The sequence below is a fragment of the Somniosus microcephalus genome, chromosome 2 (genome assembly GCF_052327205.1).
Source record: "Somniosus microcephalus isolate GS21.2 chromosome 2, FLI_Smic_1.0, whole genome shotgun sequence".
In the NCBI taxonomy this organism is placed as follows: Eukaryota; Metazoa; Chordata; class Chondrichthyes; order Squaliformes; family Somniosidae; genus Somniosus; species Somniosus microcephalus.
In genome coordinates, this window is record NC_140988.1 from 228,251,890 (window position 1) to 228,279,422 (window position 27,533).

General features: G+C 46.0%; 1 protein-coding gene across 3 annotated transcripts in view; it reads right to left on the reverse strand.

Moving 5' to 3' along the window:
* The window catches only part of tec (tec protein tyrosine kinase), a 422,823-nt gene that overhangs the window by 25,172 nt on the left and 370,118 nt on the right, over positions 1-27,533 (reverse strand). For all 3 annotated transcript variants that reach the window (XM_085969866.1, XM_085969857.1, XM_085969875.1), the window contains exons 13-14: positions 17,693-17,864; positions 4,223-4,439 (exon numbers count right to left, since the gene is read on the reverse strand). In XM_085969866.1, coding sequence (XP_085825992.1) covers positions 4,223-4,439; positions 17,693-17,864 — 389 coding nt within the window. The remainder of the gene's footprint in view (positions 1-4,222; positions 4,440-17,692; positions 17,865-27,533) is intronic.

Below are 27,533 nucleotides of genomic sequence, written 5' to 3' on the forward strand. Positions count from 1 at the left end.
CGCCTGCCCGCACCTCCCTTCCCGGACTCCTGCATTCCCCCCCCGCGGCCCTGATCAGTGTCTCATGCGAGCCCGGCACTTCCCCGAAGTGCCGGGCTCAGACGTCGGGTCAATCCGCCGGACAGTTGTCGGCTGCAGGCAGCTCCTCCTTAACAGGAGGAGGAGGCCTGCAGTTCCCCCGCCTGCCGCACCGCATCGGGTGCCGCAGCGGGGGATTAGCGCCGGGAAACCCAAGTTCACGCCCGTTTTGAGGCGCTAAAGGAGGGTTTTAGCGCCCGCCGCCGTCTGGGCCCGGCGCACCCGAATTTTCGTCGGGCGCTGACGCATTACCGCTGGCGCAAACTTTCTGGCGCTACAACCCTGGCAAGACCAGAACCCAATTTCTAGGCCTTTATCTTTCTTGCCTCTTACCTCAGCACAGTATGTTCCTTCAATTCCTTCCTCCCCTCCCACTCACCACCCCACCACCAACCCCCCCCCCCCCGTCTCTGCACCTGCTTAATATCTGTTACATCTCCAGCTTTTTCCAGTACTGATGAAGGGTCCCAGACCTGAAACGTTAACTCTGTTTCTATCTCCACGGATGCTGCCTGGCCTGCTGAGTGTTTCCAGCATTTTCTGTTGTTATTTAAGAAAAGAATCACTGCTGGATCTTGTAATGGGTAATGAACCAGAACAGATAGAAGTAGTAAGAGTAGGAGAGCATCTTAGTTGTTCACAGCATAGTAAGGTTCAAGATACATACATACATATACATTTTATATTTATAAGTTCCATAGAAGAGGAGATAGTGCCAGATGACTGGCAGACAGCTAATGTTGTTCCAATATACAAAAAGGGAGGTAGAACAAAACCTGGGAACTATAGACCAGTCAGCTTAATGTTAGTGGTAGGAAAGATACTGGAGTCTATACTAAAAGAAGTGATGGAAGAGCATCTAGAGACAGAAAATATAATTAAAAAGTCAGCATGGATTCCAAAAGGCTAAGTCATGCTTAACTAACCTGATAGAACTTTTTGAAGAGGTAATGGAAAGAGTAGACAAGGATAATGCAAAATAAGTCACATACTTGCATTTTCAAAAGGCCATTGATAAGGTACCACACGGTAGGCTCACGACAAAGGTTAGGGCATGGGGAATCTGGCAGGAATAAATAGCTGAATGGGTAGCAAATTGGCTAAAAGGTAGAAAGCAGAGAGTAGGGGTACGGGGTAGTTATTCAGATTGGAGAAAGGTAGAAAGCAGTGTTCCACAAGGATCAGTGCTGGGTCCACGGTTATTCAGAATTCATATTAATAATTTGGACTTAGGAACACGTAACTCTGCATCGAAATTTATATGATACCAAACTGGGGGGCGTAGCGAACCCTGAGGAAGAATACAACACAATATAAAAAGTCATTAGAATACTTGAAGACTGGGTAGTTAAGTGGCAAATGACGTTTAACATAGATAAATGTGGGGTGATGCACTTTGGTTGGAAAAATAGAAACATCACCAACACCATAAAAAAATAAGAAACTGAGTGGGGTAGAAGAGCAAACGGATCTAGGGATACAGGTGAACAAATCACTAAAAGCAGCATCTCAGGATAGCAAATCAATTAAAAATGCTAACAAAGCACTGGGATTTATTACTTGGGGTATAGTAGTGACGTTATGTTAAACTTCTTTAGGACCTTGGTCAGGCTGCACTTGAGTACTGTACAGTTCTTGGCTCCAGACTATAAAAAGGACATAGAAGCACTGGAGAAAGTGCAAAACAGATTTACAAGGATGGTACCAGAACTGAGAGATTACAGCTATTGGGAAAGATTGAACAGGTTGGGGCTTTTTTCTTTAGAAAATAGAATACTTAGCGGTGACCTAACAGAGGTCTTTAAAATTATGAATGGGTTGGGCAGGGTAGCTGTGGAGAGAATGTTTCCACTTGTGGGTGAATCCAAAACTAGGGGCCATAAGTACAAGATAGTTACTAATAAATCCATGAGGGAGATAAGGACATTTTTTTTTTTACTCAGAGTGGTTAGAATGTGGAACTCGCTACCAGAGGCAGTGGTTGAGGTAAATAGCTTAGATGCTTTCAAAAGGAAACTAGACAAGTACATGCGAGAAAAGGGAATAGGAAGTTATGATGAAGGGCTGAGATGAGGTAGATAGAATGGGAGGAGACTCGTGTGAAGTATAAACACCAGCACAGACTAGTTGGGCCAAATGGCCTGTTTCTGTGCTGCATATTCTACGTAATTCCACGTAACATGCAGCAAAAACAACCGCAAAATATAGAAAAAAATAATGCAGGAAAAAGTGTCTTGGATGATAATAGAGGTAACCTTCTAAGATCACTGTGTGTAGAGGCGGAAGACGTGGGCATGGCCCTTAATGAATACACTGCATCTGTCTTCACAAAAACGGGGGACAATGTAGACATTGTAGTCAAAGAGGAGGAGTGGCAAATATTGGATGGGATAAACAGTGAGAGAGGAAATATTTAGAAGTTTAGCATCATTGTAAGTAGATAATCACCAGGGCCTGATGAAATGTATCCCAGGTTGTTGACAGAAGCAAGGGAGGAAATAGTGGAGGCTCTGACCATCATTTTCCAATCCTCTCTGGCCACAGGTGTGGTGCCGGAGGACTGGAGGACTGCTAGAGTTGTACCGTTGTTTAAAAAGGGACTAAGGGACAGACCAAGTAATTACAGGCCAATCAGCCTAACCTCGGTGGTGGGCAAATTATTGGAAAAAATTCTGAGGGACAGTATTAATCATCATTTAGAAAGGCACGGATTAATCAAGAACAGTCAGCGTGGATTTGTTAAGGGAAGGTCATGTCTGATTAACTTGATTGAATTTTTTGAGGAGGTAGCAAGGAAGGTCGATGAGGGTAGCGAATTTTATGTAGTCTACATGGATTTTAGCAAGCCTTTTGATAAGGTCCCACATAGCAGACTGGTCAGAAAAGTAAAAGCCCACGGGATCCAAGGGAAAGTGGCAAGTTAGATCCAACATTGGCTCAGTGGCAGCAAGCAAAGGGCAATGGGTCAACAGGTGTTTTTATGACTGGAAGGCTGTTTCCAGTGGGTTTCCGCAGGGCTCAGTACTGGGTCACTTGCTTTTCGTGGTATATATCAATGATTTAGGCTTCATTGTAGTGGGCATGATTAAGAAGTTTGCAGATGATACAAAAATTGGCCGTGTGGTTGATAATGAGGAAGAAAGCTGTAGCTTGCAGGAAGATATCAATGGACTGGTCAAGTGGGCAGAAAAGTGGCAAATGGAATTCAACCCAGAGAAGTGTGGGATAATGCATTTTGCAAGGGCTAACATAGCAAGAGAATACACAATAAATGGTAGGATACTGAGAAGTGTAGAGGAACAGAGGGACCTTGGAGTGCATGTCCGCAGATCCCTCAAGGTAGCAAGACAGGTAAATAAGGTGGTTAAGAAGGCATTCCTTTATTAGCTGAGGCATAGAATACAAGAGCAGGGAGGTTATGCTTGAACTGTATAAAACACTAGTTAGGTCACAGCTAGAGTACTGCGTACAGTTCTGGTCATCACATTACAGGAAGGATGTGGTCGCACTAGAGAGGAAATTTACGAGAATGTTGCCAGGACTGGAAAATTTTAGTTATGAGGAAAGATTGCATAAGCAGGGGTTGATTTAATTGAGGAGAATAAAATGATGAGGGGCCTTGATAGAGTGGATATGAAGGACCTATTTCCCTTAGCAGAGAGGTCAATAACCAGGGGGCATAGATTTAAAGTAATTGGTAGAGGATTAGAGGGGAGTTGAGGAGAATTGTTTTCACCCAGAGAATGGTGGGGGTCTGGAACTCACGGTCTCAAAGGATGGTAGAGGCAGAAACCCTCATCACATTTAAAAAATACTTGGACATGCACTTGAAGTGTCATAACCAACAAGGATACGGACCAAGAGCTGGAAAGTGGGATTAGGCTGGATAGCCCTTTTGCAACCAGCACAGACAGGATGGGCCAAATGGCCTCCTTTTGTGCCATAAATTTCTATGATGTTATGACTAACGTTAACATATAATCAAACATTACAAACCCTTTTTTTTTTAAGTGCTGTTTACTTATGTTGTATAATTTTTTTCCCTCAAGAAAATTAAGCCTGCCACAGCATCAGATTCTGGAGGTCCGCGCAGCTTTCTGGTATAAATTTGCATTATTTTATGTAAAGTAACTAAAAGAATTACCAGATCTCTGTGGATGAACCCATTTGCTTCCAAGTATGACATGCCATCGCACACATCCTGGCAGCTGCTCAGTAACATTTCGATGTTTAACTGCCCTCTTCTTTGTCGGAGGTAGTTCAGCAGACAACCAAGTTCCAGAAATTCGGTCACTATATATATTGGTTTCTGCTGTGTGCAAACTCCATACAATTGCACTAATTTAGGATGAGATAACTTCCTACAGACAAAATCAATCATGTCAGTGCACATTTGACACTTCAAAAAGTGAATTATATTTTTACATCACTATAATTATGCTTGTGGAACATTACAACTTGTTTAATATAGACCATTAGAAAGTTGAATACCAAAAAGTAGTTATGCAAGGTATATATCATAATGCCTGCAATTTTATTTGCACTGCTTATTTACTTATTTTTCTGTATTTTTACTTCCCTATTTTCCTGAAGATCTTTAGTCCTTGCTGGATACAGCTTGAACAACAATCTTGAACACCTCACCCAACTTACCATTATTCAAAAATAAAAACAGAAAATGCTGGAAATACTCAGCAGGTCAGGCAGCACCAGTGGAGAGAGAAACAGAGTTAACGTCTCAGGTCAATAATCTTTCGTCAGAACTGGAAAAAGTTGGAGATGTAACAGATTTTAAAGCAAGTGCAGTGGCAGGGAAAGGGGAAAGGGGAGGAAAGAACAAAAGGGAAGATCTGTGATCGGGTCGAAGGGAGGAGAGATTAAATGACAAAAGCTTCGATTGTACAAAGCAAAAGGAGATGGTAATGGGACAAGTAAAGAAACAAAAGATGAGTCTAGATGAGGTGTAAGTGGGACTGGCAGAATCATTAGCTGCGGCCATCTGAAAAAATAGGGACAGAGGTTATGGTCTGAAATTGTTGAACTTGATGTTGAGTCCAGAAGGCTGTAAATTGCTTAATCGAAAGATGAGGTGCTGTTCCTCGAGCTCACGTGAGCTTCGCTGTAACAGTGTAAGAGGCCGAGGACAGAGAGGCCAGAGTGGGAGTGGAGCGGAGAATTAAAGTGACAGGCGACCGGAAGCTTGGGAGTCACGCTTACGGACTGAACGGAGGTGTTCCGCAAAGCGGTCACCCAATCTGCATTTGGTCTCCCCAATGTAGAGGAGACCGCATCGTGAGCAGTGAATACAGTATACTAGATTGCAAGAAGTATAAGTAAATCGCTGTTTCACCTGGAAGGAGTGTTTGGGGCCCTGGACAGTGGGAAGGGGGAGGTAAAAGGGAAAGTGTTGCATCTTCACTACCCTCCACATTCAACATATCATCCTCCACCATTTCTGCCACCTCCAGCGTGATCCCACCACCAAACACATCTTCCCCTCCCTTTCAGCATTCTGAAGGGACCGTTCCCTCCGCGACACCCTGGTCCATTCCTCTATCACCCCCTCCCCTTCCCATGGCACCTTCCTGTGCAAGCGCAGGAGATGCAACATCAGCCCTTTTACCTCCTCACTTCCCACTGTCCAGGGCCCCAAACATTCATTCCAGGTGAAACAGCGATTTACTTGTACTTCTTGCAATTTAGTATACTGTATTCACTGCTCACAATTGTGGTCTCCTCTGCATTGGGGAGACCAAACGCAGATTGGGTGACCGCTTTGCGGAACACCTCCATTCAGTCCGTAAGCGTGACCCTGAGCTTCCGGTCGCCTGTCACTTTAATTCTCCGCTTCACTCCCACTCTGACCTCTGTCCTCGGCCTCTTACACTGTTCCAATGAAGTTCAACGTAAGCTCGAGGAACAGCACCTCATCTTTCAATTAGGCACTTTACAGCCTTCTGAACTCAACATGGAGTTCAACAATTTCAGACCAGACCCTCTGCCCCTATTTTTTCAGATGGCCACTGTTGATGATTCTGCCATTCCCATTTACAACTCTTCTGGAGCCATCTTTCATTTCTTTATTTGTCCCATTACCATCTCCTTTTGCTTTGTACAATCAAAGCTTTTGTCATTTAATCTCTCCTGCCTTCCACCCGATCACAGATCTTCCCTTTTGTTCTTGCTTCCCCTCCCCTTTCCCTGCCCTTGAACTTGCTTAAAATATGTTACATCTGTAACTTTTTCCAGTTCTGAGGAAAGGTCATCAGCCTAAAAACTAACTCTGTTTCTCTCTCCACTGATGCTGCCTGACCTGCTGAGTATTTCCAGCATTTTCTGTTTTTATTTCAGATTTTCAGCATCCGCAGTATTTTGCTTTTACCATTATTTATGTGCGACCCTTGACAGAGAGTGTTGGACGACTATGCAGTCACAGGGATATCACAAGTGAGCCCCATGCTATCCTCACCTGGTGTCCACACACATGTACTTCCAGTAAGGGTAATTGAATAGCCATCAGGAACAGGAATCAAATGGGGTGGCCCAACGTCTATTTCAGGCCGTTTTCCGATATTGGATTGCAACTGACCACACATGCACTTACCCGAACGTACAGCCAGAAGGACCTCTCCAGCTCTTTCTGGCTCCACATTAAAACTGTGGCATGCTGCCAGCTACCACTCGCCATCCCCTCCCGATCTCACCAACCCTGTACCTGCCGGCCAAACTTCATCTTCTTCGTGACCGCTGCACATGCCTGTTGGGGCACAATTGACTTTCCCAGCACCTGTCGGGTCCCAGTCAGGTCCCGATGATGCAGGAGAAACAATTTTGCATGGTCCTCTTCTTTATCAGTTTTACAGCGGCTCACAATTGCCGCTGGGAATTCGGGCGTAAACTAATATCTGTGACTTTTATCTGCAGTAAAGTTGTCTTTATCTGGATCAGAGTAATTAAATAGTAGCATACAAAAGAAATTTTACAGTGTGTAAAAACCTGCCTACCCAATGTTTAATTGCATTTGTTCACAATTTGAATTACAGACATGTGTATTAGTACCCAGATTGTATTTTAAAATATTTAAAATCATTTTAGCTAATTTGTTTCCAGTGATTTCTCACGCTATTAAGATAGAAATGGTATTAAGCAATAAGGAGGACTTTAATAGTTGCTGAGGTTTCAGGGTACAGCACTTCAGCTTTCTTAGGTAAATCTTTGGAGGACTAACAAGGCAAGGGAATACACAATGAATGGTAGGACCGTAGGAAGGACAGAGGATCAGAGGGCCCTTGGTGTGCATGTACATGGATCCCTGAAGGCAGCAGGACAGATAGATAAGGTGGTTAAAAAGGCATATGGGATACTTGCCTTCATTAGCCGAGGCATAGAATATAAGAGCAGGGAGGTTATGATGGAGCTGTACAAAACGCTAGTTAGGCCACAGCTGGAATACTGTGTACCGTTCTGGTCGCCACACTATAGGAAGGATGTGATTTCATTGGAGAGGGTGCAGAGGAGATTCACCAGGATGTTACCTGGGCTGGAGCGCTTCAGCTACGAAGAGAGACTGGACAGGCTGGGGTTGTTTTCCTTAGAGCAGAGAAGGCTGAGGGGGGACCTGATTGAGGTGTACAAAATTATGAGGGGCATAGATAAGGTAGATAGAAAGGAACTTTTCCCCTTAGTAGAGGGGTCAATAACCAGGGGGCATAGTTTCAAGGTAAGGGGCAGGAGGTTTACAGGGGATTTAAGGAAAAACTTTTTCACCCAGAGGGTAGTTGCAATCTGGAACTCACTGTCTGAAAGGGTGGTAGAGGCAGGAACCCTCACAACATTCAAGAAGCATTTAGATGAGCACTTGAAACACCATAGCATACAACGACATAGGTAGGAAGGGGGATGAGGTCCTGCATCAAGAATTTAGGGAGCTAGGTAACAGATTAAAGAGCAGGACCTCAAAGGTTGTAATCTCTGGATTACTCCCAGTGCCACGTGCTAGTGAGTATAGGAATAGGAGGATAGTGCAGATGAATGCGTGGCTAAAGAGTTGGTGTAGGAGGGAGGGTTTTAGTTTCCTGGATCACTGGGCCTGCTTCTGGGAAAGGTGGGACTTGTACAAGTCGGACGGGTTGCACCTGAACCAGAACGGGACAAATATCCTTGCGGGGAGGTTTGCTAGCACTGTTGGGGGGGGTTTAAACTAACTTGGCAGGGGGATGGGATACAGAGGGGAGCTGAAATAGGGGGTGATGTGCTGCCAATTATAGAGAAAAAAACAAGTCAGCTTGGTAGACAGGGCAAATATATAAGGGCAAGGCTGGATGGCATCTATTTTAATGCAAGGAGTCTTGCAAATAAGGTGGATGAACTGAAGGTGTTGATAAACACATGGGAGTATGATATTGTTGCTATCACGGAGACATGGTTGAGGGAGGGGCAAGACTGGCAGCTCAATATTCCGGGGTACAGAATCTTCAGGCGAGACAGAGGGGGAGGTAAAAGAGGAGGGGGTGTCGCAATATTAATTAAGGAGTCAATTACTGCAGTAAGGAGGGATGATATATTTGCAGGTTCCTCTAATGAGGCCATATGGGTGGAGCTTAAAAACAAAAAGGGGGCAAGCACTTTGCTGGGAGTGTACTATAGGCCTCCAAACAGTCAGGGGAGATAGAGGAACAGATATGTAGGCAAATCTCAGAGAAATGTGCAAATAATAATAATGGGGGACTTCAACTTCCCCAATATTAACTGGGATAGTCAAAGTGTGAAAGGCTCAGAGGGTGTAGAATTCTTAAAGTGCATCCAGGAGAGCTTTTTGAGCCAGCATGTAGAAAGTCCTACAAGAGAGGGGGCAGTACTGGACCTAATTCTAGGGAATGTGGCCGGCCAAGTGGAAAAAGTGCTAGTAGGTGAGCACTTTGGTGACAGTGACCATAATATGGTGAGATTTAAGGTGGTCGTGGAAAAGGACAGGGATGGGCCGGAAATAAAGGTTCTAAATTGGGGGAAGGCCGATTTTAATAGGATAAGGCAGGATCTGGCCAAAATGGACTGGGATCAGCTACTTGTAGGAAAATCCGCATCAGAGCAATGGGAGGCTTTCAGAAGGGAGATTGAGATCATACAATGGCAACATGTTCCCGTAAAGGTCAAGGGTGGTTCCAAAAACCACAGGGAACCTTGGATGTCAGGGGATATACGAGAATGGATTAGGAAAAAAAGGAGGGCTTTTGGCAGATACAAAAGGCTAAAGACAGAGGAAGCCCTAGAGGAGTACAAAAAGTGCAGGGGGATACTTAAAAAAGAAATTAGGAGATCAAGGAGGGGCCATGAAATAACACTGGCGAGCAAAATAAAGGAAAATCCTAAGATGTTTTATAAGTATATTAAGGGTAAGAGGATAACTAGGGAAAAAATAGGGCCCATTAGGGACAAAAGTGGCAATGTGTGTGTGGAGCCGGAAGATGTAGGAGGGGTTCTAAATGAATTTTTTGCATCTGTTTTCACTATGGAGGAGGACGATGTAGACATAGAAATAGGGCGGGGGGACTGTGATATGCTCGAACATATTAACATTGAGAGGGAGGAGGTATTGGCGGTTTTAGCAGGCCTAAAAATGGATAAATCCCCAGGCCCGGACGAAATGTATCCCAGGCTGCTGTGTGAGGCAAAGGAAGAGATTGCGGGGGCTCTAACACATATATTCAGGACCTCTCTGGCCACAGGGGATGTGCCAGAGGACTGGAGAACCGCTAATGTAGTACCATTATTCAAGAAGGGAAGTAGGGAAAAACCGGGGAACTACAGGCCAGTGAGTCTAACATCAGTGGTAGGAAAATTATTGGAAAAAATTCTGAGGGACAAAATTAGTCTCCACTTGGAGAGACAAGGATTAATCAGGGATAGTCAACATGGCTTTGTCAAGGGAAGATCATGTCTGACTAATTTGATTGAATTTTTTGAGGGGGTGACTAGGTGTGTGGATGAGGGTAACGCAGTGGATGTGGTATACATGGATTTCAGTAAGGCCTTCGATAAAGTCCCGCACAGGAGACTGGTCAAGAAGGTAAGAGCCCATGGAATCCAGGGTGCCTTGGCACATTGGATACAAAACTGGCTTAGTGGCAGAAGGCAGAGGGTGATGGTCGAAGGTTGTTTTTGTGACTGGAAGCCTGTGGCCAGTGGGGTACCACAGGGATCGGTGCTGGGTCCCTTGCTGTTTGTGGTCTACATTAATGACTTGGATATGAATGTAAAAGGTATGATCAGTAAGTTCGCGGATGATACAAAAATTGGTAGGGTGGTAAATAGCGAGGAGGGTAGCCTCAGTCTGCAGGACGATATAGATGGGTTGGTCAGATGGGCGGAACAGTGGCAAATGGAATTTAACCCGGAAAAGTGCGAAGTGATGCACTTTGGGGGGACTAACAAGGCAAGGGAATACACAATGAATGGTAAGACCCTAGGCAAGACGGAGGGGCAGAGGGATCTGGGTGTGCAAGTACACAGATCCCTGAAGGCGGCGGAACAGGTGGATAAGGTGGTAAAAAAGGCATATGGGATACTTGCCTTCATTAGCCGAGGCATAGAATATAAGAGCAAGGAGGTTATGATGGAGCTGTATAAAACACTGGTTAGGCCACAGCTGGAATACTGTGTGCAGTTCTGGTTGCCACACTACAGGAAGGATGTGATCGCTTTGGAGAGGGTGCAGAGGAGATTCACCAGGATGTTACCAGGGCTGGAGCGCTTCAGCTATGAAGAAAGACTGGGCAGATTGGGTTTGTTTTCCTTGGAGCAGAGGAGGCTGAGGGGGGACATGATTGAGGTGTACAAAATTATGAGGGGCATAGATAGGATGGATACTGAGGAGCTTTTTCCCTTAGTAGAAGGGTCAATAACTAGGGGGCATAGATTCAAGGTAAAGGGCGGGAGGTTTAGAGGGGATTTGAGAAAGAACTTTTTCACCCAGAGGGTGGTTGGAGTCTGGAACTCACTGCCTGAAAGGGTTGTGGAGGCAGGAACCCTCACAACATTTAAGAAGCATTTGGATGAGCACTTGAAATGCCATAGCATACAAGGCTACGGACCAAATGCTGGAATATGGGATTAGATTAGACAGGGCTTGATGGCCGGCACGGACACGATGGGCCGAAGGGCCTCTATCCGTGCTGTATAACTCTATGACTATGACTCTAAGGCTACAGACCAAGTGCTGGAAAATGGGATTAGAATAGATAGGGCTTGATGGCTGGTACAGACATGATGGGCCGAAGGGCCTCTTTCTCTGGTGTATAACTCTATGGGGTCGATTTTAACTCAGGTGCGGGGAATTGTCGGGTTCCCCGAATTTAGTGTTTCCCACACGATTCTAAATGCGTCGATCAGATTGAGGCAATTTTAACTCAATTGGCCAATGGATTTCCAACGTATGGGAAGCCTTGACAATTGAGTATTTCCAGTCAGAAAGTCGCAGAATATGACATCATCATTGCTGCTGCTTTTAAGGTCCACAGCAAGCCTTGCTTCTTCTGCAGGCTTCCAAACTTTACCATTAAAATGGCCCAGGAGCCTGCAGGAGCAACGGCCAGCAGGAGGGCAAGAGCTGTCCCCAAATTTGATAGAATTCTTCATTAAGATGGAGAGTGAAGTAGTTGACTCAGAGACTAGGGTCCTGAATTTAAATAAAGGAAACTACAATGGTATGAGGCATGAGTTGGGTAGGATTGATTGGGGGATGTCACTCAAAGGGTTGACGGTGGATAGGCAATGGCAAACATTCAAAGATCGCATGGATGAACTACAGAATTTGTTCATCCCAGTTTGGCATAAAAATAAAACAAAAAAGGTGACTCAACCGTGGCTAACAAGAGAAATTAGGGATAGCATAAGATCCAAGGAGAGGACATACAAATTGGCCAGAAAAAGCAGTAAACCTGAGGATTGGGAGCAGTTTAGGATTCAACAAAGGAGGACAAAGGGATTAATTAAGAGGGGGAAAATAGAGTATGAGAGTAAGCTTGCAAGGAACATAAAAACTGACTGTAAAAGCTTTTATAGATATGTGAAGAGAAAAAGATTGGTGAAGTCAAGCGTAGGTCCCTTGTAGTCAGAATCAGGGGAATTTATAATGGGTAACAAAGAACTAGCAGACCAATTAAATACATACTTTGGTTCTGTCTTCACAAAGGAGGACACAAATAACCTCCCAGAGATGTCGGGGAACATAGGGTCTAATGAAAGGGAGGAACTGATAGAAATCAGTATTTGTAGGGAAATGGTGTTAAGGAAATTGATGGGATTGAAGACCGATAAATCCCCAGGGCCTGATAATCTACATCCTAGGGTACTTAAGGAAGTGGCCCTAGAAATAGTAGATGCATTGCTAGTCATCTTCCAAAATTCGATAGACTCTGGAACAGTACCCATGGATTGGCGGGTAGCTAATGTTATCCCACTGTTCAAAAAGGGTGGTAGAGAGAAAACGGGGAATTACAGACCGGTAAGCCTGACATCGGTAGTGGGGAAAATGATAGAGTCCATTATAAAAGATGTAATAGCAGAGCACTTGGAAAACAGTGACCGGATCAGACAAAGTCAACATGGATTTACAAAAGGTAAATCGTGCTTGACTAATCTACTGGAATTTTTTGAGGATGTAACTGGTAAAATAGATAAGGGAGAACCAGTGGATATGGTGTATTTGGACTTTCAAAAGGCTTTCGATAAGGTCCCGCATAAGAGATTAGCGTGTAAAGTTAAGGCACATGGGATTGGGGGCAAGGTATTGACTTGGATAGAGAACTGGTTGGCAGACAGAAAGCAAAGAGTTGGAATAAACGGCTCTTTTTCCGAGTGGCAGACAGTGACTAGTGGGGTACCGCAGGGATCGGTCCTTGGACCCCAGCTATTCACAATATATATTAATGATCTGGACGAGAGAACTAGATGTAATATCTCCAAGCTTGCAGATGACACAAAGCTGGGTGGGCGTGTGTGCTGTGAGGAAGATGCCGAGAAACTCCAGTATGATTTGGACAGGTTGGGTGATTGGGCAGAAGCATGGCAGATGCAATATAACGTGGATAAATGCGAGGTTATCCACATTGGTGTCAAAAACAGGAAGGCAGATTATTATCTGAATGGCAATAGAGTGGGAGAAGGGGAAGTGCAACGAGACCTGGGCGTCCTTGTGCACCAGTCGCTGAAGGTAAGCATGCAGGTGCAGCAGGCGGTTAAGAAGGCAAATGGTATGTTGGCATTCGTAGCGAGAGGGTTTGAGTACAGGAACAAGGATGTCTTGCTGCAGTTGTACAGGGCCTTGGTGAGACCACATCTTGAGTATTGTGTGCAGTTTTGGTCGCCTTATCTGAGGAAGGATATTCTTGACATGGAAGGAGTGCAGCGAAGATTCACCAGGCTGATACCTGGGATGGCAGGAATGACGTATGAGGAGAGATTGGGTTGATTGGGCTTGTACTTGCCGGAGTTTAGAAGAATGAGAGGGGATCTCATTGAAACTTATAAAATTCTAACAGGACTAGACAGACTAAATGCAGGAAGGATGTTCCCGATGGTCGGGGAGTCCAGAACCAGGGGTCACAGTCTAAGGATAAGGGGTAAGTCATTTAGGACAGAGATGAGGAGGAATTTCTTCACCCAGAGAGTGGTGAACCTGTGGAATTCTCTACCACAGAAGGCAGTAGAGGCCAATTCATTAAATATATTCAAGAAGGAGTTGGATATATTTCTTAAGGCTAAAGGGATCAAGGGATATGGAGAGAAGGCAGGAACAGGGTACTGAATTTGGATGATCAGCCATGATCTCATTGAATGGCGGAGCAGGCTCGAGGGGCCGAATGGCCTATTTCTGCTCCTATCTTCTATGTTTCTATGTAATTTGATGAGGCTTCACTCCAGGCATTGCTGGATGGTGCTAGGGCCCACAGGGACGTCCTGTTCACTTCTTCAGGGAGGAAGAGGCCTCCCAGTCAGACCAAGGCTGTGTGGCTACAGGTGGCTGGTGAAGTCAACTCCTTGGGTCTCACACGGCGCACCTGGATGCAGTGCAGGAAAAGATTCCATGACCTTCATCGCACTGGAAAAGTAAGTACTGTATGAAGTTTCCATCACCCTCAATCTGATCCCCATTGCCTTTCCTCACCAGCACTCAGCTTTAGCAGTCTCTTCCTCCACATCCCACTTGACACTCACATCCATGCACCGTTACCCATTCCCTCTCTCTCTATGCTCACATTCACATAACTATTCCACCATGCAGCCCTCACACTCCCTCTCACTCTGATGCGTTGAACACAACTGACAACACACAGGGAGGGCCCTTGGTCTTGCAACCTCACTCCATCTTTGTCTCCTTCTAAGTATCTATGCTATGCAATCTCTGCACTCACTCCTTCATTCTCACTCAACCTCCACTTGTCTCCCTCATTGCAGGAAAAGAGAGCTCACAACAGGAGAGAGTGAGCCAGGACAGGAGGAGGGCCGCCCTCATTAGCTCAGCTCATCCCCTGAGAGGAAGCCGTCCTGGAGATTGTCGGGGCTGACAGAGATGCGGAAGTTGGGGAAGGACAGACAGGTGCATCCCTGCAAGCTGGTGACAGAATAGTTTTCCATCCCTCTCATTGGCATTGCATGAGTTGCTGATAATGATTCTGAAGCTACATCATATGGACTTATGATAATCTGCAAAATGCAATGTGCATGTAACCTTGGCATCACATCTCTAACTTTTCCTCGATTCCCCCACAGGACCATCGAGAGCCGCCATTCCCACTGTGCAGGAGGAAGAGCCGGAGATGCCAGACTCCTCAGAGGAATCTGCACCCTCTGAGGGCGCAGCATCAGCAGAAATAAGCGCACCCAGCACCAGCGCAGACACTCACACCTCAGTGGGACCTTCGGGATATAGAGTAGAGTTGTCAGCTGGTGTATCACAGCTCACAAGTGAGCATCAGCAAATTGTGGAGACAGGGACAGCAGTGGAGAGTCCTCGTCGGAGGGCGCAGGACTCTGCCAGCTCGGCTCAGCTGCATGTCGACCCTCTGCCTCTGGGTCCATCCGTAAGTTCAGAGGTGATGGAACTCCATGCACAGATGCTGGAGTCTCTGGCAGGTTTTGTCTCCAGGGTCGCTGCGAGTGTGGAGCGAATGGAGGAGTCCATAGCGAACATGAGCAGAGCCTTTGTGGAGACAGTGGTGCATGAACGCATCAACACGGAAAGGATGGCTACCTACGTGGAAATGATTGCTGCCTCTGTGGTAAGGCTGGCTACGGTAGAGGAGAGGAGGACTACGATTGAGGAGAGGAGGGTAGTCACCAGGGTATGGAAAACATGGTGAGTGTTCAGAATAAAATGACATCTCTTGAGGAGCGATGGGCATCTATTGAACAGAGAAACCAGACCTTCATGGAAGTCCTTCTGAGTAGGACTGCCATTGCAGATACGGGTTCCCATGGCCCCCCCTGATGTGCAGCAAGGTGCTCTCAAGCCACTTGCAGGCACTGAGGTGGACCTGACCCATGAGAGGGAGGTTGGTGGCAGACCTCAAGGAAGTGGGGTTTCCTCTCCAAGCGCTCACACTTCCATGCCACTGCAGAGCCCTCGGTCAGAGCCCCGCCGGAGTCCACACCCAACTGAGATAGATGTCTCAACCCCTGCATAGCCGCAGGAGCAGCAGACTGCTGACGAGCCCTTACAGGCTCGCCACCCCAGAGGACGCCAGCCAAAGGTGTCGAGACAGGAGCAGCAGAAAAGTGAGCAAGGAGCCTCCACATCTGCTGAAGCCACAGGGGAACCACGATGTAGGAGCAGGCATAAGAGGAAAATAAAGCACAAATAGTCACAAGGGTAGTCACTTGGGTGAAATGTTGTGTATTTTGTAAAAACGCCATCAGTTGTTTGTTTTGCATAAAAATTCTGATAGCAACTGCTGCAGTTCTGGTGTGTGTCATTTCGCGAATGGGGCTGGCGGTCCTCCAATGCCAAGAAGGGAAGGGAAAAAAGGCCTCCCATGCTTCTGGTAGATGCCTCAGTTGAGGAAGCGCTGAGTGAGGGTGGCGAGAGGGGTTTCGCAGGAGGTCACACTGGAGAAGTGTGTGAGGCTCCAACCTTCCACAGGTGTGGTTACGCCTGGTAAAAGTTGCCCCAGGCCTGAGACAACAAAGTCCTGCCACCTGCAAATGATGACTGATCAAATATCCTCTTTAATGGTTGACCTGCAGCCGATAGTCAGCAAGCCAATAGTGCTTACGCCAGGTTTTACAGGCGTGATCCCCGCCAGGCGTGTTTTACGTGGGAAAAGGGTTAAACAGGCAAGGGCCTGTTAAAATGGGATTATAAAGGCCAATGTTTAAGGGCCCTAAAGACCAGGCCCGCCTGTTGCAGGCGGGAATGATTCGGGACCATCAGACACGCCTGGGTTAAAATGGCTAGGTGTCAGGAACCAGGCAGGGGGGGGGTCCTGACCCCCAGGTTTTGTGATTTTAACCCCCCACACGCCTCAAAGCCCGCCTGACGGCTGAGTTAAAGTTGAGCCCTATGACTCTATCTTAAGCGACTCAATTCAGGTGGTTAGCTGTGTGCTGATGGAATATTAACATTTTTATTTTAATAGGTTTGTAAAATGGGGCAGCGTTATCAATATAACTAGGATTTTGTCATTGTAAATCTTTATCCTGGAGCATCCCTTCAATTGAAAATTTTGTGTTACAATCGTTAAATTTTATAATGGCACACACACATAATTAAGTGCATTCCGTTACTTTTTTTCAACTTGCCAATTCTCTCTCCTCCTCCTTCTGGAGAAGCGTGGACATTTCTGGAGTGAGCTCCATGGCACCTTACACCTGCTGGTGTCTCTCTCAAGTAGTATAGTTTATAAGGGTACGGTAGCATAGTGGTTATGTTACTGGACTAATAATCCAGAGGTATGGACTAATGATCCAAAGAGTTCAAATCCCACCATGGCAGCTGTGGAATTTAAATTCAGTTAATTAAATAAATCTTGAATAAAAAGCTAGTAATAAAAAACTAGTAATGGTGACCATGAAACTATCGGATTGTCGTAAAAACCCATCTGGTTCACTAATGTCCTTTAGGGAAATAAATCTGCCATCCTTACCTGGACTGGCCTATATGTGACTCCAGACACGCAGTAACGTGGTTGACTCTTAACTGCCCTCTGCAGCTCAAGAAGGCGACTCACCACCACCTTCTTAAGGGTAATTAGGGATGGGCAATAAATGCCAGCGATGCCAACATCCCCTGAACGAATTTAAAAAAAAATGTGCAAGCAGGCTGTGCGAAGCATGACTGCTGAGCCCAATTCTGGCCTCATCAGCCATCCATACACACTGAGTCACTGCAGGGATCATCTGATAGCTATCAAAAACAACAACTCCGGCTGATTTTCACTTGCAATTGTAGTACCCTGGCTGAGATCAGCTAACTTAGCATAGACTAGGAATCAAATGTGGGATTTTACCAGACTGTATGGTTCAACAACTTACTGGATTCAGTTGGGGAGCAATTCTATTATAATTTGCAGAAATGTTAAAAGTATCAGAAATCCACACTTAATGCATTGTTGCTTACATCATGATTTTAGCTTCTTCTATGAAATCCTCTTCATACATTGCACCTTCACGAATTGCTTTAATTGCTACTTTGTGTTGAGCCCGCCACTTTCCTAAACGTACCACTCCAAACTGTCCACTTCCCAGCTCTTTCATAAACGTTAGCTCAGATGGGTTTATTTCCCATTTATCTGTGTGAACAATAATCAAACATGTTCAACTAAGTAAACTGAACAGTAGCTTTCAATGTTACAACAGAAAAATTAACCTGCTTAAAATTATGTGCATCAGTATAACTTTAATTTTATCAATGTTAGTTGCCTTAGTCATAAAGTACTGACATGTATGTCAAAATCATTGTTATAACAATGCATTAAACATAGAGAAAATGTAAATAACAGGAACCTGCATTTAAAGAATAAAAACATATTTTTGTTACAAATATCAGTTGATATACAGACACAAAAAATTGAAAGATCAGTACTTGAGCAATATTTTGTAAAGCAAAAGCATTTAAAGTACTTTAAATCATGCACTGATATCTACCTTTCCATGTAATCTGCAACATAGCATGGCTTGAAAAAGTGTATATATCTTACTTATCAAATTAAACAAATATATATTAAAATCAGTAAAGGTTTATTTTCCTACTTCAGATGAGTCAATATGACAGTAAGAAAGCACATATTTCAATGTACGTAATTCTTTTAATAGAAAATCAAAAATTCTGGTTCTTCAGCAAAGATTATAAAAGTTGAAACCAAACGGAAGTTTATTAAGGAAGCAAATCAGAAGGTAGCAGCATGCGACTTAATTAAGAACACCTGGCTATGGCTCTAGAAAATACAAAAGCAAATTATTGCGGATGCTGGAAATCTGAAATAAAAACAGAAAATGCTGGAAATACTCAGCAGGTCAGGCAGCATCTGTGGAGAGGGAAAGAGTGTTAACGTTTCAGGTCGATGACCCTTCATCAGAACTGGAAAAAGCTGCAGTTGTAAGAGGTTTTTAAGCAAGTGTAGGGGCAAGGAAAGGGGGGAGGGGAAGAAGAACAAAAGGGAAGGTCTGTGATAGGATGGAAGGCAGGAGAGATTAAAAGACAAAAGAGATGATGGTGCAAGGCCAAAGGAGATGGTAATGGGACAAGTTAAGAAACAAACATTTCACTATAAGCCCACTGACTCACACAGCTACCTAGACTATACTTCCTCCCACCCAGCTTCCTGTAAGGACTCTATTCCATTCTCCCAGTTTCTCCGTCTCCACCGCATCTGCTCTGATGATGCCACCTTCCATACTAGTGCTTCCGACATGTCTTCCTTTTTCATCAACTGAGGATTCCCCTCTACTGTGGTTGACACGGCCCTCGACCGTGTCCATTACATTTCCCACACTTCTGCTCTCACCCCTTCCCCTCCCTCCCAGAACCACGATAGAGTTCCCCTTGTCCTCACCTTTCACCCCATCAGCCTCCACATTCATACGGATCATTCTCCGCCATTTCCACCACCTCCAGCGTGATCCCACCACCAAACACATCTTCCCCTCACCTCCCCTTTCAGCATTCCGAAGGGACCACTCCCTCCGCGACACCCTGGTCCACTCATCTATCACCCCCAACACCCTTCATGTGCAAGCGCAGGAGATGCAACGCATGCCCTTTTACCCCCTCCCTTTCCACTGTTCAGGGCCCAAAACACTCCTTCCAGGTGAAACAGCGATTTACTTGTACTTCTTGCAATCTAGTATACTGTATTTGCTGCTCGCCATGCGGTCTCCTCTACATTGGGGAGACCAACGCAGATTGGGTGACCACTTTGCGGAACACCTGCGTTCAGTTTGTAAGGGTGACCCCGAGTTTCCAGACGACTGTCACTTTAATTCTCCCCTCCACTCCCACTCTGACCTCTCCATCCTCGGCCTCTTGCATTGTTCCAATGAAGCTCAACGTAAGCTCGAGGAACAGCACCTCATCTTTCGATTAGGCCCTTTACAACCTTCTGGACTCAACATAGAGTTCAACAATTTCAGACCATAACTGTTAGATCCGTGATTCTGAGAGTATGATGTTTTTCAATAACTACACGGATGCTTTAACTTAACAATCAACAGGTGTTTACTGGAGTAGGGTAGTCTCAAGACTGGGGGTACAGAGGCATATTCAAGGCTTATATACAGGTGTGGTCACTGCCGGTACTACAGCATACAGGAGCTGTAAAAGTAGTTCTCTCTTAAAGATACATACACTACAATTCCTCCCCTTTTAGATTAGCAGTACCCATAATATTCAAATAACAATTAACACTTTAACATGCACATTAAACAACAATAGTCCATTTATAGATTCAGTCTTTGGGGCGGCTTCCTGATCCTTTCGGGATAGCGCCTTTCCTGCGGTTCTTGTTCTTGGTGCGGAGGCGATTCTGGCCCCTTTTCGTCGGTTAGTTCATCGGTTTCCACTGCTACTGGTTCTGAGGTAGATGCTACCGGTATGTCGGGTTCATCCCCAGGTACGCGAGACATGGGGTTGACTCGTTCCTGTGACGCTAAGATCTGATCGACGTGGCGTCTCACAATGTTCTCCCCGACATCCACTGTGTACATTAATGGCCCCTGCCTTGTGCATATCGTTCCGGGTTGCCATTTCTCTGTTCGGTAGTCACGGGCCAAGACTGGTTGTCCTACGTTGAAGCTCCTTGTCGGCTTCTCATTGATGTGCTGGAATTGTTTATCCTCAACATTTCTTCGCACATTTGGTCTGAGCAAATCCAGACAAGATCTCAACCTTCGGTTAAAGAACATCATGGCCGGGGTCTGGTTGGTAACTGCATGTGTCGCATTTCTGTAGGCTAATAAGAAATTGTCCACCTTATGCTGTAGTGGAATTTCATCGTCGCACATGGCCTTTATCGCCTTTTTAAAGGTTTGTACGAACCTCTCAGCCAATCCATTTGTGGCTGGATGATACGGGGCGAATGTGTAATGCCTTACCACATTCCTTCTCATAAATTTCCGAAACTCTTCGGACACAAACTGTGGTCCATTATCAGAGCAAATCTGCTCTGGCAAGCCGTTCCTGGCAAATATGGTCTGTAGGACTGCAATCGTTTTCTCTGTAGTGGTTGAGGACATTTTTATCACCTCAGGCCATTTCGAGTGAGCATCCATTGCTATTAAGAACATTGAGTCCATGAATGGACCAGCAAAATCAATATGCACCCGTTGCCATGGGGAGGAGGGCCACTCCCATGGGTGTAGAGGGGCATGTGGTGGTGCATTTTGGACCTTCTGGCATCCTGAGCAGCTCTTGGTTAGGTCCTCGATTTGTTGATCGATTCCCGGCCACCACACATAAGCCCTAGCAAGGCTTTTCATTTTCACCCCTCCCAGATGGCCTTCATGAAGCTCATTTAGCACTCTCTCCCTTAACTTGGGTGGAATCACCACTCTGGATCCACACATCACTGTCCCCTGGCATACTGACAGCTGTTCTCTTCTGGATGAGAATGCTGGCAACAGTGTCGCCATGTGTTGGCCATCCCCTCACCGTCAAATCATATACCCGAGACAGCGTCGGATCATTGCGGTTCTCCTTCTCTATATCCGCGTTAGTTACTGGCAATCGTTCAATTATTGACGAATAAAATATCTCGATAGGGTCCACTGCTGGTGCTTCCTCCACAGTAGGCAGTGGCAGGCGCGATAGCCCATCAGTGTTTCCATGCTGTTTCGTGCCTTTATATTCTATTTCATATTGATTCGCCCCTAGAAACACGGACCATCTTTGTAACCGTTGTGCAGTCATCACCGGAACGCCCTTCTTTGGATTAAAGATGGAGCCAAGCGGTTGGTGGTCAGCCAGCAAGGTGAACTTCTGCCCATGCAGATAGTGGTTGAATTTTTTTACTCCCCATACTAGGCTGAGGGCCTCCCTGTCAATCTGGGCGTAGTTGCGCTCGGCTGAGGTTAGTGACCGAGACGCAAAGGCTACTGGCCTCTCCAACCCGTCTGGGAATTTGTGCGACAGCACCGCTCCAATACCATAGGGTGATGCATCACATGCCAAACGAATTGGTAGTGCTGGGTTGAAATGGGCCAACACCTCTTTTGATGTGATCAATTCTTTGCACTTCTGGAAAGCTCGTTTACGTTCGTCATTCCACTTCCATGGTACCCCTGTTTGCAGTAGGGTGTTCAGTGGGTGTAATACCGTAGACAAATTTGGTAAGAACTTATGGTAGTTGTTAAGTCTGTTTGTTCTAGTTGTATTTAAGATTAATTACTGACACAGACTACAAGAATAACGTTTCAACAGGTCTTTACTAGTTGGAGGTCAGGGCTATACTAGCAGCAATATCACTACACAGTACTTATATACCGGTGGTCACCACCGGTATTACGTATACAGCAGCCAGAGAAAGTAGTACATCTCTTAAGGTGGAACAGGCTTAAGTTCTCTTAAGGTGGAACAGGTTACATACACCACAATCCTCCCTTTTTAGCTTAACAGTCATATCCCCATTTAACATAACATAATAACATATATACATATATAACTTCAGGTATAAACAGTTCAAAGGTTCAGTCTCTCAGGAGGCCTTCTGATTCGGGTTGGATAATGCCTTTCAGTGGTCTCTGATTCTTGTTGCTGAGGTGACTCCTCTAGTTGGTTTCCTATGTATTGGACGTCATCATCAGGTACATTCCCTGCCGAGGTAGATGCTTCAGGTTCATTAACGTCTTCCACAGTTGTCTCTGTCGCAACCATGGGTTCGACCCTTGCTCTCGATTCTACCAGTTGATCCGCATGACGCCTTATCACATTGTTACCAATATCCACTGTGTACATCAGAGGTCCTTGTCTGGCCCGAATTGTTCCGGACTGCCATTTTTCATTTCCATAGTCCCTTGCCAACACTGGTTGTCCTACGTCGAAACTTCGAGTGGTCTTGTTATTAATATGCCGGAACTGTTTGTTTTCCACTTCCCTCCGCACATTTGGTTTTAACAAGTCCAACCTGGACCGCAACCTCCTGTTATAAAACATCATGGCAGGACTTTGGTTAGTTACTGCATGAGCGGCGTTTCGATATGCCATTAGGAAATTGTCCACCTTGTGTTGTAGCGGAATCTGATCATCGTTCATGGCCTTTATTGCCTTTTTGAATGTTTGGACAAATCTCTCGGCCAACCCGTTTGTCGCCAGATGATATGGGGCAGAGGTATAATGTTTCACCCCATTCTTCTTTAAGAATTTTTGGAATTCTTCCGACACGACCTGTGGTCCGTTGTCCGAACATATCTGTTCTGGCAATCCGTTCCTTGCGAATATTGTTCTTAACACCGCAATTGTCTTTTCTGAAGTAGTGGTATTCATCTTGATCACTTCTGGCCATTTGGAATGTGCGTCCACCGCAATTAGGAACATGGAGTCCATGAATGGACCAGCAAAGTCAATATGTACGCGTTGCCATGGGGCTGAAGGCCATTCCCATGGGTGTAGCGGTGCGATCGGAGGTGCATTTTGCACTTTTTGGCACCCAGCGCAGCTTTTCGTCAACTCCTCTATCTGTTGGTCAATACCCGGCCACCATACATAAGCCCTAGCAAGACTTTTCATCTTAACTCCCCCCAGATGACCTTCATGCAGTTCCTTTAGAACCCTTTCCCCTAACTTGGGAGGAATAATCACTCTTGCCCCGTACATCAAAGTACCATGGCAGACGGACAGCTGGTCTCGCCTTGCCGAGAATGCCGGTAACAGAGGATCACCATGTGTTGGCCATCCCTTCACTGTCACCTCGTAGACTCGGGACAGTGTCGGGTCGTTCCTGGTTTCTCTTTCAATACTTGCATTGGTGACTGGTAAACACTCGATGATGGTCGAATGAAATAACTCAACAGGGTCAACTTTCGTCGTCTCTTCTTCTTCAGGTAGTGGCAGGCGCGACAGCACATCAGCATTGCCATGCTGCTTTGTACCTTTGAATATTATTTGATATTGATGTGCCCCTAGGAAAAGGGACCATCTCTGGAGTCTCTGTGCTGTCATCACCGAAACACCCTTCTTAGGGTTAAAAATGGATACCAACGGCTGATGGTCTGTCAGAAGTGTGAATTTTTGGCCCTGCAGGTAATGATTAAACTTCTTCACTCCCCATACAAGGCTGAGAGCCTCCCTATCGATCTGCGCATAGTTGCGCTCAGCGGAGGTCAATGATCTGGATGCAAACGCGACTGGCCTTTCCGTGCCATTTGGCAACTTGTGTGAGAGTACTGCCCCAATACCATATGGAGAAGCATCACAAGCCAACCGAATAGGCAGTGTCGGGTTGAAGTGAGCCAACACTTCCTCTGAGGTGATCAATTCTTTGCTTTTGCGAAATGCCTTCTTACAGTTTTCGCTCCATTCCCATGGTACCCCCTTCTGTAAAAGAGCGTTCAGCGGGTGCAGTACCGTGGATAGATTAGGTAGAAACTTATGGTAATAGTTAATCAATCCTAGAAACGACCTCAATTGAGAGACATTATCCGGAGCGGGAGCCTTTACAACTGCCTCTATCTTGTCAGGAGACTTATGAAGCCCCTCCCGGTCAATGACATGACCACAGTACGAGATCCGCTTCTGAAAGAACTCACATTTCTGCCGATTAACTCGAAGTCCATACTCTTTCAGTCTGTTGAGCACCAGTTCCAAGTTTGCGAGGTGTTCTTCATCACCATCTCCTGTAATCAGAATATCGTCCAGGTAACATTGTGTGCCTGGAATTCCCTGTAATACCTGCTCCATGGCCCTCTGCCAAATTGCTGGAGCCGATGCCACTCCAAAAACCAGCCTATTATACCGGTACAAACCTCTATGCGTGTTGATCGTGAGGTACTGGCGTGACTCTTCTTCAACCTCCATCTGCAAGTACGCCTGCGCCAGGTCTATCTTGGTGAAGTGTTTCCCGCCAGACAACGAAGCAAAAATATCCTCAATCCACGGAAGCGGATACTGCACCGTGTGAAGCACCAGATTAACGGTGATCTTGAAGTCTCCACAGATGCGAACCTTCCCTGGTTCTCCTGGCTTGTTGCTCGAAGGACGTTTCATAACGGGAACAATGGGCGTAGCCCACTCACTCCAATCTACCTTAGACAGTACACCTGAACGTTCTAGCGCTTCCAGTTCCGCTTCTACAGCAGGTCGTATTGCATAGGGTACCGGTCTGGCTTTGAAAAATTTTGGGTGTGCATGTTCATCAATCTTGATGTTTGCCGTAATTCCTCTCAGTGTTCCCAGTCCCTGCTGGAACACCTCTTTAGCATCATCCAATATTCTGGACAATCGTTTAGGTTTGACATCTGTTTCCCCGGAATCTACCGTTAGTGCCTTTAAGGAGTGCCAGTCCATATTCATTTTCCTAATCCACTCCCGTCCCAGTAGTGGTGGACCTCCTTCAGGTAGCACATATAAGTCCATTACTTGGCTTTCTTTGCCCTTGTGGACCACTTTTACCTCTATCTTTCTGATGGGGTACACTCTTTGCCCCGTGTATGTTTTCAATATAATCTCCGTATCCCGTAGGGGAATATGTTGGAATAACCTTTTGTAATCTTTCTTATTCATGACCGTCAATGCCGATCCAGTGTCCAATTCCATCTTTACTTGAACTCCTGCTATCTGAAGAGTGACCCAAATTGTCTGGAGATCTGCATCCTTACCAATGTTGTGTACTCTTAAGCTACCCAGTTCATTACTGCTGGCGTCTGAATCTGACTTCTGTTCGTTCGAACTGTTCTTTGTCACCTTGTGTACCTTTATGTATTTTCCTTGCGGTGACTTTTTGTTGCTGGTCTTCTTTCCTGACTGGCATACTTTAGCTATGTGGCCAAGCCTGCCACACGTTCTGCATTCTTGGTTTTTAAACCAACACTGGTTCTGATCGTGCGTTGTCTTTCCACAACGATAACATTTTACACTACTCAAAACCAATTGATTTGTACTGAGTTCCGGTGACCGTAGCTGCATTACTGCTGTGCCTCTCGCTGCGGCTTCGTGTGATGCTGCCATAGTGACCGCTTTCTCAAGCGTCAGCTCATTCTCCTCGAGCAGTCGCTTTTGTGTATCTTCTTTTAATAATCCACACACAAATTTATCTTTTAGCGCATCTGTTAGTCCCGTTCCAAACTGACAGTACTTTGCTAGCTTACGCAATTCCATTAAATATTCAGCATTGCTTTCATCTTTCAGCTGCTTTCTGCTGTAAAATTTAAATCGTTCCGCTAGCATCAGCGGCGTGGGGTTTAGATGATTTCTCAGGGCAGTAACAATCTCCTCGAACGTCTTCTCCGCCGGTTCATCTGGTGATAAAAGGTGTTTCAATTGCCCGTATGTCTTCGCACCCATTAAGTTTAATAAAGTTAGTGCTTTCTCATCATCTGGGATTTTATTTGTTTTACAATAATTTTGTATGCATTCTACATACGTGGCCCAAACTTCGATGTCGCTATCAAAGGTATTAATGTTCCCATGTTTAGGCATCGCTGCAATTTTTTTTAGTGATTTCCCTTTTTCCAAGATGGCGGCTTCCTGCTCTTGTCTTCGTCCTCCGCCTACAAAATGGCGGTTTCCCGCGCTTGGCGGTCTTTCCCGCGCTCGCCTTCTTCACCCGCTGGCTGCAATGGCGTTTGGCGTGCCGCTGTTGCTCCCCTTTCCCAGCGGTTAGTAACTCCCCCGACGCTGTCTCCGCTTCACCGCGGCTCCCTCGGGCATTCGCGCTTCCCCGATGTCGCGCCTTGCAGCCCTTCTTGCAGCCCGGTTATTAGCACCGGCTGCGTTCGCCTTCACCGCGGCTCTCGTGCCTTCAGTCGCCCCAGACGCTGCGCCTTTTTGGCCCGAATGCGGCCCGGCCCTTATCACCAGCCGCGATCGATGTCCCCGCGCTGCGCCTTTCGGCCCGAATGCGGCCCGGCCCTTATCTCCGGTCGCGATCGATCTCACCACCCTTATTCCTCCGTCTTCCCTCCCCGTCTGTACAGCCAACGCGGCCGACTTTCTGCTCGTGTCGCTGACCGGCTTACCCACCACCGAGGTAGAAGGAAGATAGCTGACTGCTGCTGATGGAGGCTTCGAGTTCAGGATATCTTCTGCACTCAGGGTTCTCGATGCCTGCCGCGCGACGTGTCTTCCAGCAGGGTGATGAGGGTGGATGCCTCTCTTCGACGCCCGTTCTGTGGACGAAGCCGCCGTGGATATAAACTGCCGCGGGGTAAGAATCGGACTCGTCGCCACTGTTAAGTCTGTGTGTTCTAGTTGTATTTAAGATTAATTACTGACACAGACTACAAGAATAACGTTTCAACAGGTCTTTACTAGTTGGAGGTCAGGGCTATACTAACAGCAATATCACTACACAGTACTTATATACCGGTGGTCACCACCGGTATTACGTATACAGCAGCCAGAGAAAGTAGTACATCTCTTAAGGTGGAACAGGCTTAAGTTCTCTTAAGGTGGAACAGGTTACATACACCACAGTAGTAGTTTGCCAGCCCGAGGAACGACCTCAGTTGTGACACATTTTCCGGTGCTGGAGCCTTGACTACTGCCTCAATCTTTTCAGGGGACTTATGTAACCCCTCTTCATCGATAACGTGGCCACAATACGAGATCTGCTTCTGGAAAAACTCGCACTTGTGGCGATTAGCTCGTAGCCCATATTCCTTTAATCTGGTGAGCACCTTCTCCAGGTTGGCGAGGTGATCACTGTCATTTTCACCCGTGACCAGGATGTCGTCCAAATAACACTGGGTCCCTGGAATCCCTTGCAGGACTTGATCCATCGCCCTTTGCCAAATAGCCGGAGCCGATGCTA